The sequence below is a fragment of the Sphaeramia orbicularis genome, chromosome 21 (assembly GCF_902148855.1).
Source record: "Sphaeramia orbicularis chromosome 21, fSphaOr1.1, whole genome shotgun sequence".
Taxonomy (NCBI): domain Eukaryota; kingdom Metazoa; phylum Chordata; class Actinopteri; order Kurtiformes; family Apogonidae; genus Sphaeramia; species Sphaeramia orbicularis.
This window is the reverse complement of record NC_043977.1, coordinates 3,381,767-3,399,862: the sequence shown is the minus strand read 5'-3', so window position 1 is coordinate 3,399,862 and position 18,096 is coordinate 3,381,767. Positions and strand designations below refer to the sequence as shown.

At 37.4% G+C, this 18,096-nt stretch overlaps 1 protein-coding gene across 1 annotated transcript in view; it reads left to right on the top strand.

The window, feature by feature from the left end:
• Nucleotides 1-18,096, top strand: part of lrp1bb (low density lipoprotein receptor-related protein 1Bb) — a 930,516-nt gene that overhangs the window by 851,212 nt on the left and 61,208 nt on the right. The window contains exons 74-79 of the mRNA XM_030124596.1: nt 5,639-5,782; nt 6,090-6,224; nt 10,883-11,002; nt 13,252-13,493; nt 14,683-14,906; nt 17,948-18,054. Of these exons, the coding sequence (XP_029980456.1) occupies nt 5,639-5,782; nt 6,090-6,224; nt 10,883-11,002; nt 13,252-13,493; nt 14,683-14,906; nt 17,948-18,054 (972 nt within the window). The remainder of the gene's footprint in view (nt 1-5,638; nt 5,783-6,089; nt 6,225-10,882; nt 11,003-13,251; nt 13,494-14,682; nt 14,907-17,947; nt 18,055-18,096) is intronic.

Genomic DNA, 18,096 nt, shown 5'->3' with positions numbered 1-18,096 from the left:
TGAATATTTTCACTGCAAAAAATCTAAATCTGACCAAGTGTGTTTTTCTCATTTCTAGTCCAAATATCTCATCACACTTAAAATCAGACAGAATCACCTAAAGAGGAACTGTTCAGTGAGATAAAAGAACTGATTTATAGACAATAGATCTGGAAAATCTGATTTACATTAATCTGAACAAGAGCATTTTCACTTGTTCCATTGGCAGATTTTTTGCTTAAGTCAGGATTCTTTTTTTTTTTTTTTTGCTTTATTCAATTTTTTTTTTCTTAATTCAAGATTTTTTCTTTTGCTTAATTCAAGATTTTTATGCTTAATTCAATTTTTTTTTTTTTTTTTTCATTCATCCATTATCCACCGCTTATCCGGGGCCGGGTCGCGGGGGTAACAGTCTAAGCAGGGATGCCCAGACTTCCCTCTCCTCAGACTCCTCCTCCAGCTCTTCCGGGGGGACCCCGAGGCGTTCCCAGGCCAGCCCACAGACATAGTCTCTCCAACGTGTCCTGGGTCTTCCCCGAGGTCTCCTCCTGGTGGGACATACCCGGAACACCTCCCCAGGGAGGCGTCCAGGAGGCATCAGAAGATGCCTGAGCCACCTCAGCTGGTTCCTCTGGATGTGGAGGAGCAGCGGCTCTACTCCGAGCTCCTCCCTGGTGACTGAGCTCCTCACCCTATCCCTTTTTTTTGCTTAATTCAAGATTTTTTTTTTTTTTTTACTTAATTCAAGATTTTTTTGCTTGATTCAACATTTTGTTTTGCTTAATTCGAGATTTTTTTTTCCTAATTCAAGATTTTTTTGCTTAATTCAAGCAAAAAATCTGCCAATGGAACAAGTAAACATGATCTTGGTCAGATTAGTGTAAATCAGATTTTCCAGATCTCCCTTTTGTCTATAAATCAGTTCTTCTATCTCACTGAAAGTTCCTCTTTAGGTGATTCTGTCTGATTTTAAGTGTGATGAGATATTTGGACTAGAAATGAGAAAAATACACTTGGTCAGATTTAGATTTTTTGCAGTGTATGTGATCAGTACAATTAAATATAGGAAAATATTTGATGTACACTGAAAAAATGCAAAATATAAAGAACATTACAATAAATGGTGATAAATTATTAACAAAAAGTTCAATAGAGACAAAAATCATTTGAGATCGGTCCCAAACGTAGCTCTGGGTGTTTATGGGTTAAAGCAGTAACAGACCCATTTGGATTTGGAAAAGCCCACATCCATTCTGGTTGGTGTATGAAACCCAGAGCAGAGTCTACTTCAATTATTTGATAACCACGCTCCCCTGATGCACTCGCCTTTGAAACAGAACAGTGCCAACACCACTTCTTTTAAATGTAAAAAACAGTCGTCTTATCAGCCCGGAACAATAATGAGGACAGGGACAGACACTTCCACACCATCACAGCTGTTGACATGAACAAAAACGCACTTTTTTCATGTGTTTCTATGAACGTCAGCACTCAGAGCAGAATACAAGAAAAGGCCCGACCCTTAACTTTCACTTTGTGCCAGAACTCAACACTTTAAAAACACGTTAAAGGAACACAGACCCAGATGAACACAACACTTTAAAAACACGTTAAAGGAACACAGACCCAGATGAACACAACACTTTAAAAACATGTTAAAGGAACACAGACCCAGATGAACACAACACTTTAAAAACACGTTAAAGGAACACAGACCCAGATGAACACAACACTTTAAAAACATGTTAAAGGAACACAGACCCAGATGAACACAACACTTTAAAAACACGTTAAAGGAACACAGACCCAGATGAACACCACACTTTAAAAACACGTTAAAGGAACACAGACCCAGATGAACACAACACTTTAAAAACACGTTAAAGGAACACAGACCCAGATGAACACAACACTTTAAAAACACGTTAAAGGAACACAGACCCAGATGAACACCACACTTTAAAAACACGTTAAAGGAACGCAGACCCAGATGAACACACACTTTAAAAACACGTTAAAGGAACACAGACCCAGATGAACACACACTTTAAAAACACGTTAAAGGAACACAGACCCAGATGAACACCACACTTTAAAAACACGTTAAAGGAACACAGACCCAGATGAACACCACACTTTAAAAACACGTTAAAGGAACACAGACCCAGATGAACACAACACTTTAAAAACACGTTAAAGGAACGCAGACCCAGATGAACACAACACTTTAAAAACACGTTAAAGGAACACAGACCCAGATGAACACAACACTTTAAAAACACGGTAAAGGAACACAGACCCAGATGAACACAACACTTTAAAAACACGTTAAAGGAACACAGACCCAGATGAACACCACACTTTAAAAACACGTTAAAGGAACACAGACCCAGATGAACACAACACTTTAAAAACACGTTAAAGGAACACAGACCCAGATGAACACCACACTTTAAAAACACGTTAAAGGAACACAGACCCAGATGAACACCACACTTTAAAAACACGTTAAAGGAACACAGACCCAGATGAACACAACACTTTAAAAACACGTTAAAGGAACACAGACCCAGATGAACACCACACCTTAAAAACACGTTAAAGGAACACAGACCCAGATGAACACCACACTTTAAAAACACGTTAAAGGAACACAGACCCAGATGAACACCACACTTTAAAAACACGTTAAAGGAACACAGACCCAGATGAACACAACACTTTAAAAACATGTTAAAGGAACACAGACCCAGATGAACACAACACTTTAAAAACACGGTAAAGGAACACAGACCCAGATGAACACAACACTTTAAAAAACACGGTAAAGGAACACAGACCCAGATGAACACCACACTTTAAAAACACGTTAAAGGAACACAGACCCAGATGAACACCACACTTTAAAAACACGTTAAAGGAACACAGACCCAGATGAACACAACACTTTAAAAACACGGTAAAGGAACACAGACCCAGATGAACACAACACTTTAAAAACACGTTAAAGGAGCACAGACCCAGATGAACACAACACTTTAAAAACACGGTAAAGGAACACAGACCCAGATGAACACAACACTTTAAAAACACGTTAAAGGAACACAGACCCAGATGAACACCACACTTTAAAAACACGTTAAAGGAACACAGACCCAGATGAACACCACACTTTAAAAACACGTTAAAGGAACACAGACCCAGATGAACACAACACTTTAAAAACACGTTAGAGGAACACAGACCCAGATGAACACAACACTTTAAAAACACGTTAAAGGAACACAGACCCAGATGAACACAACACTTTAAAAACACGTTAAAGGAACACAGACCCAGATGAACACAACACTTTAAAAACACGTTAAAGGAACACAGACCCAGATGAACGGTCTGAGTCTGAACCTGGGTGGACCGGTCCACAGTCCAGTCCTGATCAGAGGACATCAGACAGACCCACCACAACTTTACTCTGGCCACATGATCAGGGCTATTCTGCTCTTACATCAGGAGTATTCTGCTCTAGAAGCTCCTCCCCTTTTGTCCAAATATGGTCACTTCTGTCTCCAAAAAGCCAACCTGGTGACAGTGAAATTGCGAATTACTGGTGTTTAAATATCAGTTCAGAAACCAAGACATCACAGGACCACCGTCCACCAGTCTGTCCTGTCCTTTTCCTTTCCTTCCCTTTCTTTCCTTTTCATTCCTTCCCTTCCCTCTCCTTTTGCTTCCTGTCCTTTCCTTTTCTTTCCTTTTGCTTCCTTTCCTTCCTTCTCCTTTCAGTTCCTGTACTTTCCTGTCCTTTTGTTTCTTTCCTTTCCTTCCCTTTCCTTTCCCTTTTCCTTCCTTTTCGTTCCTTCTCTTCCCTCTCCTTTTGCTTCCTTTCCTTTCCTTTCCTTTAATTTCTTTTCCTTTCCTTTCCCTTTCCTTTCCTCTCCTTCCCTTCCTTTTCATTCTTATTTTTCCGTTCTCAGTTTTCGAAGGTCATTTTTCGGTCCCGTACAGCCGTGTGGACTTCAGACCTTACAGATTTATCGGCAGCAGTTCAACACGCTCCGTCTTTAACATGTTTATAGATTTTAGTTTGTTGACGCTGGTTTTTATTTACTCGTCTTTGCCCAAACCAATAACACCTGCAGTCCTTTTCCAGTCGTTTGACATGTTCCAGCGACACCAGAACAGAGCAGAAACTAAAGGGCACATCAGCGGTCTGTCTTTCACCCCCCCCCCGTCATCCTTTCCCCATTGGAACATCCATCCATCTCTTCTCTCACTCCATTAGTCCTCACTTCCTCCTTCCATCTGACGTTTCACTCTCATCTTAATCCTGACATTTCCCTGGAAGTACGTGGATTATTGGAGGTGAATGTCAAACTCAACTTTTTTATTTCCAGAAGAGCAAAAACCACATTGTTTTTTGTACGTAATGACAAAGGCAAGACAGTCTGAAGGATTTTTTTTTTTTAATTTGTGCTCAACATGTTTTTTTTTTCTTTTACTCAAACCATACAAACTAGAAAAACCTGGAGCTTTTCCAGTTCATCTTCGGCGTATGTGTAGGTGTGAGTGTGGAAGGGTGAGACGATGATGTGTTAGGGAAGCACAGCCCAGAACAGAGGAGCCTTTACTCTGCATTTTCTCTGTTTTTCTGTCTTTTTAAATTGGATTATGCTTTGATTGCACTTTGAACAAATGGAGGCATCTTTAGTGAGCACAGATTATTTGCAAAACTATCCTCCGTAACAGTAGAAGTGTTCTTTAATGTAAGCATCGCTGGCTGGTTTTCAGAAAATGAGTCTCAGACGCATCGCAGTGTCTTTATTTACAATGAGGGAGCAATGAGAAAGATGAAGATGAAGAGATGAAGATGAGAGGACTCACTTTTATTTCACTTCCTTTGTTTTCCTTTCCTTCCTTTCTTTTTCTTTTCTTTCCTTACCTTCATTTCTTTTTCTTTTCTTCCTTTCTTTTCTTTTCCTTTCCTTTCCTTCCTTCCTTCCTTCCTTCCTTTCCTATCTTCCTTTCTTGTCCTTCCTTTCCTTTCCTTTACTTCCCTTTCCTTCCTTCCTTTGTTTTCCTTTCCTTCCTTTCCTTCCTTTATTTTTCTTTCCTATCCTTTTATTTTCCTTCCTCCACTTCCTTTCCTTCCTTTCTTTTCCTTTCCTGCCTTTCCTTCCTTCCTTTGTTTTTCTTTCCTATCCTTTTCTTTTCCTTCCTTTTCTTTCCTTTCCTTTCCTTCCTTCCTTCCTTCCTTTCTTTTCTTTTCCTTCCTTCCCTTTCCTTCCTCTTTTTCTTTCCTTCTTTTCCTTTCCTTCCTTTGTTTTTCTTTCCTATCCCTTTCTTTTCTTTCTCATGGTTTTCTTTCCATTTTCATTCTTTGCCACACTGTTCTCTGTAGCAGTAGAACTTTTGTCAGCACTGTTCCCTTTTTTCCCAAAACCATCGTCTTAAACACATGACGGTGCATTTATTTCTGAAGCTGCAGGAGGAATAATACAGATAAATACATGTCAACAGCCTTTAACTTTGTTCCATAATAAACAACAAATTATTAAAGTCATTTATTTCCATTGTTTCCATCACATGCTGATCATTCACATATTTTACGAGGGTGTTTGTTTTTCGTGGTGGACTTGAACGCATCGTGTTTGTGTTAAAGCAGAGGTGGTGGCCGGAAGACCTCGACCCTGCGGGAAAACCGAGTTCACCTGCAGTAACCGCCGCTGCATCCCCATCGCGCTGCAGTGCGACCTCTTCAACGACTGCGGCGACGGCGGCTCGGACGAGCAGGACTGTAAGGCCTGTGAGTACCCCACACACACACACACATCCACAGGCCCCGCCCCAACGCATCAAAGTCAAATCCAGAGGAGATGAAAAGTGTCTTAATGCCACCGTGACATTATCGGGAAGCTCGGCCGTCTCCTCGTTCTACATGTGATGTTTTTGTTATGTATGCTAATATATGTATGCTCATGTTTGAGGTGTGGTGAGTACTGTATGAAAGAGGATAATGCCCTCTTAGCTTTGGCACATCAAACGAAAAGCACAGCAGGTACCTGAAGATGCAGAGGACTGATGTCTAATCAAAGCCCTGTCTTTATTTGTAGTTTCCAGCGGAGACATATGTGGAAAGAAAACAAATCCATGTGGAGAGGATGCAATTTGCAACCAGACAAATGTTAATGCTATATGCCAGTGCAAAGCCGGCTTCAAGAGGAACCAGAAGACGGGCCATTGTGAAGGTACCGGACCCAATTTATCCCCAATTTGTCCTTTTTCTTACAGCATTTAACGGTGCATTTTTTTAATTTTTTTTTTTTTGCTATTGATCCCACAGCATCAAATGTAGACCCCAGTGGTTCATAGTATTGTGGATATGCTCTGACTGTTTTATGATAAAGTCAGATTTCTCCATGAATAGATAATAGATCAGCTCCTCTCACCTCCCTGATGGAATGTGTTTGTTGCTGCAGTGCAACAAAAAAAAAAAGAAAAGAAAGAAAAGAATTTGAAGAAAGTGAAAATCTTCTGGGAAATTAGTCCTCTGAAAAGAAACATAACCTTGAAGATGAGTACTTCACTTCAAAGAAATATTTCCATCTTCGCTGCGTGATAGTGCAAGTACTGTAAATGTGTTTCAGGGTTTTGTCATTGATGAGGTCGGAGTGGAAACGCGACGTCTTCACCTCCTCTTGAAAAACGCACCCTTTGACTGAAGCTTTTGTTTGATCCTCGAGGTTGGCGTGTCCACCTCTCACATCTAAGTCTGAAGTTCACCTCGTTTCTTTGAGGAAGAATGTTTCTGGAGGTGGCTGTCGAGTAGAGCTTTATTAATGAACAACAAAACCAGAGGAGAGTTTATGTTGTTCTTTCTTACTTTTATTTAGTCCCATTGAGATTAGAAATCTCTTTTGTAACAGACCTGGCCAAGGTAGCAGCCGCACAAAGTCCAAACAATACAGAACACAAACATAGGTGGGTTTCCAGGACACGTTTCTGCAAAATAAAAGCAATATTTCTACAATTTCAACTTGTAGGTGTTTCCATTGAAGAGTGTTTGTCTTCTGATGTTTGATTCATAGGAAAGTCTCATCTCGCAACACGTCGCAATTGAACTCCTGTTCAGGCAGGCTTTTTAATTTCCCAACTGACCCAGGGCTGCTACAAACTGATTGCACTTTATGTATTTATCCTATTTTAATTGTATTTTAATTGTATTTTATTGTGTTTTAATGGCATTTTAATTGTATTTTATTTGTACAGTTTATTTGTACTTTGCACTGTAAAGCACTTTGTGACTGTCTGTGAAAAGTGCTCTATATATAAAATTTTCTTACTTAATTTAATTCTCATAAAATGCTGTATAGATTCAGATTCAGAAAACTTTATTTACCCCACACAGGTAATTCATAAGCAGCTTTTACCACAGACATGAATGTGCAATAATAGGTGCAATAGGGACCCCTCCATCGTGCAATATCTCTTTTTTTTATCTTTACAAACTATTTATTTATTTTTAGTGCAGTTTTTAATACTTTATCATATATATGGGTTGTGTTTAGTTGGGGTTTTTAGGATCTTTTTTCTGTGTTTTTATTTCGTGCTGTGCATTTTGCTAGTTCATTCTGTAACAGCATCTGGGATGTTTTTATTGAATGACATTTAATAAATCTGAATGTGAATCTGAAAAGACATCTGGCCACATCCAAAGTGCAATGTGACAAACATAAATAAATAAATCATTGCACAAATACAGGATCATTGAAAGCAACTACGAATAATGCATTTAAATAATCAACAATAAATAATCAATAAATATCAATGCAGACTAAAGGACAAAAAGACCCTATTGGTTCTGCTAAGATTAAAAAAAAAAAAAAAAATCTTCATATAAAATGACTAAAATGGCTGCTATCAGAGTTTAAAAGTGTGATAGCTGAAGGAATAAAAGCTTTTAAATCTGTGTGGGTTCTCCTCTGAGGTGCGTGGTAACGCCGGCCTGAAGGCATCCAAACAAACTTCTTATGTAACATGTTGAGGATCCTGAGGATGGTCTGTGCTGCCCTCACCACCTGGAGCTCCCACAGGGAAGACAAGTCTCTGAGTCTGACTCCCATCATCTTGGAGCATATCGTATATATATGCATATAGTTCTGTAGACGCTGGTTTAAGGCAGATGTTTGACTCGGTTTGATCTGAACCTGGTCGGTGTTTCCACTGTGGTGTGGGTTCATCTGCTGCTGTTGTACTGACTGTGTGAGGCCCAGTTTACACAGCTGAAAACCACCAAGTATTTAATCAGATGAGCCTTTCGTTTAGACGGCAACAGCGTGTTTGGGGGTTGAAAATGTAAAAAAGTGAAACCACCTTCCAGAGTGGAAATCTTAAAAACGCTCCACTGTAACGTCACCGTCTAAAGGGTTGAAAATGCAAAACTGCGTTTTATCGTCACGTAGAGTTTCCGTCACAGACACAAGCAGCACGTTTTATCCAAGTGCAGTACGTATACTGAACACATGGCAATGACAAAACCCCAAGTAAGGATCGATATTTAACATATATCCTTAGTGTCTAGCCAGGGTCAAAGGGCAATATTTATTTATCTCTACTGTTTCTTGGTTGGTGACATGCTTGGTTTTATTCTGTATATATATATTTACACCTTTCTTTTCTTTCTTTTAAACTGTTTTGCACTACGCACCACTAGAGAGTTGTCTCTTTTAATTTCATTGTACATATGTATAATGACATTAAAGGCGTTCTGTTCTATTCTATTCTATTCTATTCTATTCTGTTCTACAAGTACATAATGTCAGTTTTCCATTAAATCACAAATGTGATGATTTGTTTATTTATTATCGTGAGGTAACACGAGAAGTCATTCCATAAACATGGTGAGAAACGTAAATATCACGTTTATTTACAGATATATTCATTATTATTATATATTACCCCTCTATCTCCTTCTAAATTAAGAAATGTTTCCTGGTGTGTCCACACATACCGTGACATGTTTGTTTTAAACTCTTGTTCTTCTCTCGTTGCAACGTCCGTCAACATCGTTTTTTTGTTTGTTTTTTCATGTGACTCTAGTTGTGGAAAAAGGTCTTTCTATTGCAGTTTTGCGTGATATACTAATTGCACTACATCTGAAAAACCACCTCTTGCCATCGCAAAACCTTTTCATTGAAAAATGAGAGTTTTGGCGAAATTGTTTTTCCATTAGGCAAATATTTATGTACAAATTATATTCACACAGTTTGAGGGTCAATGGAAAAACAACTACTGATTTCATGCTCGTAACACCATGTTTCTACCTTTAAGTATCTGCTCCACTCTCTTCGACTCTGCTCAGTTTTTTGGCCGTTTCAGTGTGAGAGCAGAGAGACTACAGACCATCAGACATGTTTGTAGTCCCACCTTCGCTCAGGTTCCAAAACTCAATGAATCGTTGCTGCATAAATGCATGTGTTTGTCCAGTTAGTGGAAAATCCCCCAAAAACAGCAGATGTGCAGCAGATTTAAATGTTGCTTCTATTCTGATAAAACTGACCAGATCTGAAGTGCAAACAAATGTATTTTCACCCGCAAAAATCTTTTTCCACGTAGCTTTTTCATTTTTCTTTGTAACTGCAGTCACGCTGAATACATCACAATAGTTGATGATGTGTCGCTATGACAACCAGCTGCGTTGGGAGTACGATGCCTGTAGCGGAAATGCAACTGGCTGGCATTGAAACCAAGTAAAACGGAAGCGAGTCAAGCTGATCCCAGTGGTGGAAAACAACTGGAACCACATCATAATATTACACTGTCGTCTTCTCATTTCTACGTGTGCGTCACAGATCACATCTACAAAGACACAAAACATTTAGTAACAGGCAGAATATTGTTCAAATTACACTGAATATTCTTTAGATTTTTGAGGTCGTTCATATTTGTTCAGGTTTTTCACATTTTATTGTTAAAGGATAGTTTGTTTATGTAAATATTGTCATCGTTTAATGTTATTTTTTGCACTAAAACAAAGAGAAACATTTGGAGTTCAATGATTCAAAGATTCCAAATATTCATTTGCCATTTGTGCGTACATGTACACATAGGAACTTTTTGTTTGGTCATTCAGGGAGTCAGATGAAGATACTAGAAAAAACACAGAATTCTGTAAAAAAAAAAAAAGTCCAAGTACATCTGTAAGTATATATACATAAAAGAGCATAAAAAACAATAAAAGTGGATAAAAACTGACCCAGGAGACAAGAAAATGAAATAAATAAATAAATACACCACAAGGAGGTAGTCCGTCTACAACGAGCTCATATGTACACATATACACACATATACACACTTGCATGTACACGTATACACGTACATTATACATACGTTATATTGCACTATGCCCAGAGTTGTCATTATTTATGGGCATGTTCGAAATAAATACAGAAATAAGACGAAATTAAAATAAAAATAATGCAATATTTTTTTCCACATTAATCCCAGTTTAACATTAAGAGTCAGTATTTATAGATTATTCTGCTCTGAGTTTACTTTAGATCCTATTGGTTTGTATTTGGAACTGGAATTAAAACCAGTTCGACTGCTTTGACTGTTAACTGAATGAATAAAGTACATCTATCTATCTGTCTAACTATCTATCTATCTATCTATCTATCTATCTATCTATCTATCTATCTATCTATCTATCTATCTATCTATCTATCTGTCTATCTGTCTGTCTGTCTGTCTGTCTGTCTGTCTGTCTGTCTGTCTGTCTGTCTGTCTGTCTGTCTGTCTGTCTGTCTGTCTGTCTGTCTATCTATCTATCTCTTTCTTTGCAGTTTCATGCCTCATGTTTGACACCCCTGTTTTAGATTATAATTAGTGTCTGTTTTCCTTCTAGAAATTAACGAATGTCTGCAGTTCGACGCATGTCCTCATTATTGCACCAACACTAAAGGATCCTATAAGTGCACATGTGACAGAAATTATAAGGAGATCAGTGGCAGTTGCGTCGTCAAAGGTAAGACTGGAAAAAACCTTTATCAAACACCAACAGAGGCTCCGTTCACAGCAGCTCTGAATGCACGGTTCAGATTTTTGGGGGAAATCTGATTTTTTTGTGTGTTGGTTCATATTCCATGTTAAATGTGACTTCTATCAGTTTGGAGTCTGAACTGAATGTGACCCTGAAAGTGACCCACATGGACTAAAGAGGTCCTGAAGTGACCCGCATGCACTAAAGAGGTCCTGAAGTGACCCACATGCACTAAAGAGGTCCTGAAGTGACCCACATGCACTAAAGAGGTCCTGAAGTGACCCACATGCACTAAAGAGGTCCGGATGGAATACGAGACCACACAGACACACACTGTGTTTACAGAAATAAAACTTCTGGGATGCAGAATTGTGACGTTTGTTGTAAAGGTCGGATAAATGCGACTTGGGCGTTCAGACTGAAGTCGCATTGCGAAATATCAGATACGTGTCAGATTTAGGACCAGTGTTGGGGCCTAATTACTTTTCAAAAGTGTGACGTGCCAGGAGGTCTAGGATGCTGACACGAGAACAAAGAAAGATGTTCCGGGTGAAAAACATTAAAAAAAAAAAAAAAAAAAAAAAATGGAGAGCAGGGCACTTGTAACCAAAAGACCTGGAATTTATTATACAATAAGAAAAGGAAAAAAAACAATAGTTGTATGCAGACATATTACTTAAAAACTAACGCAAGCGTAAGCAAACAAAAAAAAAACTGCAATGATGGACCCACTGGTCTCCTTCATGATGGTGGCTCCTGGATTTACAGCCTGGAGAATCAGTGACAGGTGTTGTCAATCGTCCAAACAGGAGGCGGAGACGAGGAAAAACTAGCATTCAGAGAACGCAAACCTCCGCCAAGGACCCCGAACGGTGTGCATGTGTGGATCAACTGTTTCTGTTTAAATTCCACAGTTTCCAGGTTGTTCCATACAGCAGAGACAGTTGAAGCTTGGTCCCAGTCATGTGTCTGTCCAATTAGATTCAATTCACATCAATATTAGTTGAGTTCTAATTTTAAATGTGTGGTAAATGGGATTTTCAGTGTTCAGTGTAAATGTCCACAGAGTCCACATTCCACAGTGGATGTGGACAATTTAGTTCCAGGTACAAGATATTGTTCTAAGCTACAGGTGGATCCAACTGGAGGAGAATCGGAGTCATTTTGAATTTTTGATGAATTTTGGAAAATGTCTCAATGATGACAGATGGAAAATTGTAGATGTTGTGACCTTGCTGTGACCTTGAACTTTGTCCTACTGGGACCAAAATGGACTGGGTTGGTCCCAGGGCCTAGGCCTATCTGTGGGGAAGATCTGGGAAAGATGGGGGGAAGAGTTTTACACTAAAGTTACTAACAAACAAACAAACACACAAAGCAAAGTGATCACAATACCTCTTGGCGGAGTAACAAACAAGTAATGGCCCCCACTGTAACAAAAGTAATCAGTTATAGTTACTAGTTACTTTTAATTCCCAGTACTTTTAATTCAAATGTGCAATAACTTGTTACCTCTCAGTACTATTATTATTATTATTATTATTATTACTCTTTGTAATACTCTATTTTATAAATGTGTATTTGTGCTTTTATGTGTAATAACTGTTTTCTTTATAAGTTTTAGCTGTGATTATGTTTTGTATCTGTCTTTGTCGTCATGTCTTTACTTTTTTCTAACTCTTTTTCTGACTCAGGCAAACGCACAAGAATTCCACTGTACCTATACCTGTATCTGTGCAAATGGCAAATATAGTCTATTCTAAATTCTAAAATTCTAATTCTAAATTCTACTTTCCCAAAAAATTAATGGAATTAGTAATGGAATTACTCCTTCATAAATGTATTTAGTTACCAAGGAAAGTAATTATTGCATTACTTTTTTGAAAAACCTTCAAATATGTAAAAGAAAACAGATTTTTGAGTGTGTGTCGGGTCAGTTTCATAAAGTAGAACAGCACAGACCGTACTTCATTTAACTTCATATTTATTGGAGTGTGAACAAAATTAAAGACATCCCTGAAATAATAAAGCAGTGTCGCATTTAATGTGGAATATGAACCACCACACCAAAAAAATTGTATTTCACCAAAAAATCTGAATTATGCATTAAGACCTGATGTGAGCGGAGCCTTAGTTGGTGTTTTTGTATTTCAAATCTTTTATCTGTTGTCCAATGCTCAGATCTGCTTGTGTTTCCTTTTCCTTCTCCATATATACCCCCCCCCCCCGTGCAGGACCAGAGGACCGGGTGCTCTACTTAGCCAACGACACTGAAATCCGAAGTTTCGTGTATCCGTTTAACCAGAGCCAAGGACACAAACTGCTGACTCGCATCGAGGAAAACGCACGCATTATTGGAATGGACGCTTTGTTTCACCACCAGAAGTTTATCTGGGCCACACAGTTTAACCCCGGAGGGATTTTTTACAAAGAGATTCTAGAACGAAGTCAAGTAAAAACCAACGTCAGGAACATTGTAAGTCAATCATCAGCAACAAAACAATCACTGTGTGCATGTGTTTGCATTTACTGCAGGTATTTAAAGTATTTATGGATGTAACTGAAGATTAGGGGCGGATTTATACGGTGGCCCAGAGGTGCAACAGCCCAAAAAAAAAAAGAAAAAAAAAGAGATTGGGATTTATTTAAGTTAAGAAGTATCTGAAAAAATAAATCTACCCCTTAAATAAAAATACACTTGCATGAAAAAACCTGTCTCTTAAAAAAACTTTTAATAAAAAAAATTATTTGCACAAAGAAATAAAATAAACTTATATGATTTTTTTTTTTCCGCGTTAGCATTAGCTTAGCAATGAACCTTCACACAGTGCACACAAGGGAATGAAAACTAACCCCACCCATACCCGAACCCTAACCTTAACCATTTAACACCCTAACCTAACATTAAGCAGACATGAGAACCTTATTTAATAGTTGAACCGTTTTGTAAACTATATTAATGTAAATATTTTTAAAATGACTTTATTTTTAGTGCACCGACCCCCACTTCCTGTGGGTTACTTCCTTAGCATTAGCCACATTAGCTGAAGGCCTTAAAAATGTTCAGCCCATGCTTTTATTTTTTGTGGTGGCCTTAATTTTAAACAAGAGACAGCACCCCCTTAACTGAAAAGATGGATGATGTTTTTTTTCATTCTTTGTTTCTTTTTTTTTGATGAACCTTCTTTAAAAAGTGAAGGGGTTCTCTTTTACAGCCATGCAAAGTTTTATATTTTCAAACACTTTTTTTTTTTGATAAATGATGATTGATGGTGCTCAATTTTATTTTGAGACTCTTTTTTTTGTAGAAGTCTATTTTATTTAAGGAGATTATTTAATTATAAAAAAAAATCATGCAAGTTTATTTAATTTCTTTGTACAAATTAAATTTTATTAAAAGTATTTTTTTTTCCTTTAGGAGGTTGTTTTTTTCATGCAAGTAAATTTTTATTTAAGGGGTATTTTTATTTTTCAGATACTTCTTTTTAAATAAATCACCATCTCCTTTTTTTCTTCTAGTGGATCATTTCTGGGCTGTTGCACCTCTGGGCCGCTGCAGATTTCTGCAGTTTAGATGTTAGAATGTTTCATTCGGTCGATGATATTATACAGACCGTCTCCTTTGTAAATGTAAAAGTTGTAAAATGCGTCCGTTTTGCTTTCAGTGTTCAGATTTCCGTCGACCCAGAGATATTTCAGCCGACTGGGTCACAGGGAACATTTATTGGACCGATCACTCTCGGATGCACTGGTTCAGTTATTACACGGCCCATTGGACTAAACTACGCTATTCCATCAACGTGGGTCAGCTGAAGGGACCCAACTGCACCCGGCTCATCACTGACATCGCAGGAGAACCCTACGCCATCGCCGTCAACCCGGCCCGAGGGTGAGTTCTGCACCAGCTGACTTACAACCATGTGGACAGGTGTGTGTGTGTGTGTGTGTGTGTGTGTGTGTGTTTTTGTCAGTCCCAGTTTCAAGCTACATTAACTTCCAAACAATTTCAGTAAAAGTCCAAAAAAAGCCTCTGTAAACTGTCTCCAGGACCTGCTTTCACAGTCCAAAACTACTTTTTCCAAACTAATGATCAGAATCACACTCAGAATACTGTAATAATCAATACAACAAAAATAAACAATAAATATACAAAGAAAAATATATAATTTTTTTTTCATATATATTTTTCAAAAAACAAACTAGAAAAGCACTCAGAGAGCACAGACCTCCGCCAAGACAGACCTTGAACTTTGTCCTACTGGGACCAAAATGGACTGGGTTGGTCCCAGGGCCTAGGCCTATCTGTGGGGAAGATTTGGGAAAGATGGGTGGAAGAGTTTTCCTGTAAAATTGCTAACAAACAAACAAACACACAAAGCAAAGTGATCACAGTACCTCCTGGCAGAGGTGACAACAAATATTATGTTGAGTTAATGACAGACTGGAATGAAAAATACACTTTTTCTTCTGTTTTCTCTATTTCTGCACTACTAAAAAGGCCTGTACAAAAATAAGAAAATTAGCACTGGGCTAGTGCTGAAAGTAACTCTGGGTCTTTATGGGTTAAAAACAAAAATTCTTCGTAACAATGAACTTGTTTATGAGCTCCAGTCGAAGGCTTTGGCTGTATTGGATTTTTTATCTTATACACACTGTAAAAAAAACGTCTGAAAATTAAACTCATTATTGGGTTAAAATGTCTTATTTCAAGTATAATTATCTACGCAGTAAGAAAATTACACTGATCAATTTTTATTAAAGTAAGACCATATTATGTAAGGATTATAGAATGATAGAATTCTTATTTTAAGCAGAAAAATACTTGTTTCAAGTCTTCATAGTGAGATTTTTTAATTATGGCATATTTATATATATGGTCTTATGAAGATGTAATGACTCCATATATCTGAATTTACAGGCAAAACTGGATAAAACCAGTCTGAATGTGTTGAGGGTAAACAGTTCCTGTGTCCTCCATACTCATCCAACAACAATGGAGCTGGTTTTATTATGACTGTTGTTTAAATTTAGATGTAAAATCTCAACAAGATGAACTCTGTTGGAACAAGTCAAATAATCTGAACAAGATAAAGTCTGAATAAGTAAATAAATCTAAAAAATGATCTTTCAAGATAAATATTTGAAATTCAAATCAGTTTATCCAGGTCAGATATTCATTTTTTGTTGTGTGATATAATAACATTTAAATTTAATCTAAGCTTTAATGAACATCTACATGATCAGTGAATTAAATATAGAAAAATGCCAGATTTTTCCTGAAGAAATGCAAAACAAAGGGGATAATATTTCAATAAATGGTGATAAATCTCTTTAAAAGGGTAAATATAGAGAAAAAGTCATTTGCGAACCAGCATAAAAAAGTATGACTGGGTCTTTAAGGGTTAAACAGGGTTGATAAGTGAGTCACACATTCTTAAACACACTCATCCACTAAAGATCACATACGTACATATGATGTTGGATCAGCTCAGTGATGGAACGTCTAATAGCTTAATATAAGTACAATTAGAAAACTAATAGCCCTGATGAAATAATACTGTCATATTAGCTGCTGAAATATCAGATGGTGAATTGGTCGATTAAAGGATGTGAAAAATGTAAGGATTCATGGAGAAGGTAATTAATAAGTGATGTTAACGGTTGTTTAATGTGATATGAGTCTTATATTAGAGGTCCTTCTACTTCAGGGACAGTCCAATAACTGAGCCACTGTTTCTGTAAGACTTGGATTCACAACATGAACCTCCACATTCCCATCATAGTTTTCACGCTCTGACTGAAAATAATAATTTTCTACCACAACAAACTGTCGACTTCCTTCACATCTTAGTTCAGAAGAAAAAGCTCATATTAACACATTTTACTGGTGAAACAATGTTGTGGAAGATGACAGTGTTTCCACAAATATACATTTTTTAATCATTTAGTTCATTTTTATTCATTTTATTCATTTTTTTGTTCAGTTTGTTGCCTTTTTTAAATTATTTTCCCTTCAATTTTGTTTAATTTGTGGTTTATTTTCTTCATGTTACTTATTATTTTGTTGATTTATTATTCATTTTAGTTAATTTTATCGACCACTTTGGCTTTTTCTTTGCTGCTTTTTTTTTTTTTTTTTTTTTTTACTTCATTTTAGTTTGTTTCTTTGCTTATTTTTTCATGTTCATTATTTTGTTCATTTGTTATTCATTTTATTCATTATTTAATAAACATAAACCCAGTGTCTTCCACACTATTTTTCTGGATTTTTTTTAATCATTTGGTTTATTACCTCCGCCAAGGAGGTTATGTTTTTGCCAGGGTTTGTTTGTTTGTTTGTTTGTTTGTTTGTCTGTCTGTTTGTTTGTTTATCTGTCCGTTAGTGTGCAACATAACTCAAAAAGTTATGGACAGATTTGGATGAAATTGTCAGGGTTTGTTGGAAATGGGATAAGGAAGAAATGATTAAATTTTGGTGGTGATCGGGGGGGGGGGGCACTGATCAGCCTTGGCGGAGGTCTGCGCTCTCCGAGTGCTTCTAGTTTTTCAAGTATTTTGCTCATTTTCTCTTCATTTTAGGGGCATTTGTTCACTATTCTGACATATTTCAAGGTTTTTTGGTTCATTTTTTCCCCTTATTTTTAAGCATTTTGCTAATTTTATTCTCATTTTATCAAGTTTTTGTACATTTTATTCTACAAATAACTGAGGTAAAATTGTATTTTACACCAATTATTGACATGTATCGATAGGATTAGTGGATCAACAGATATGAAACAGTTCAGATCAGTAGATGTTTGGGTCTTTGAGGGTTAATCCACAGTATCTATAGTTACGAGGCCATATGGATACAGGCTCGTATTAATCAAACCCTACCTCTATCTATAATTAGATATCTTCAGAGTGTGTGTTTCTTTGTATGTCTTGCAGGATGATGTACTGGAGTGTAATTGGTGACCATTCTCACATCGAGGAGTCGGCCATGGACGGGTCTTTACGCAGAGTCATCCTGGAGAAGAACCTCCGCAGACCCACCGGTGGGTTTTCCCCCCAAAGCCTGTATATGATCATCATCTATT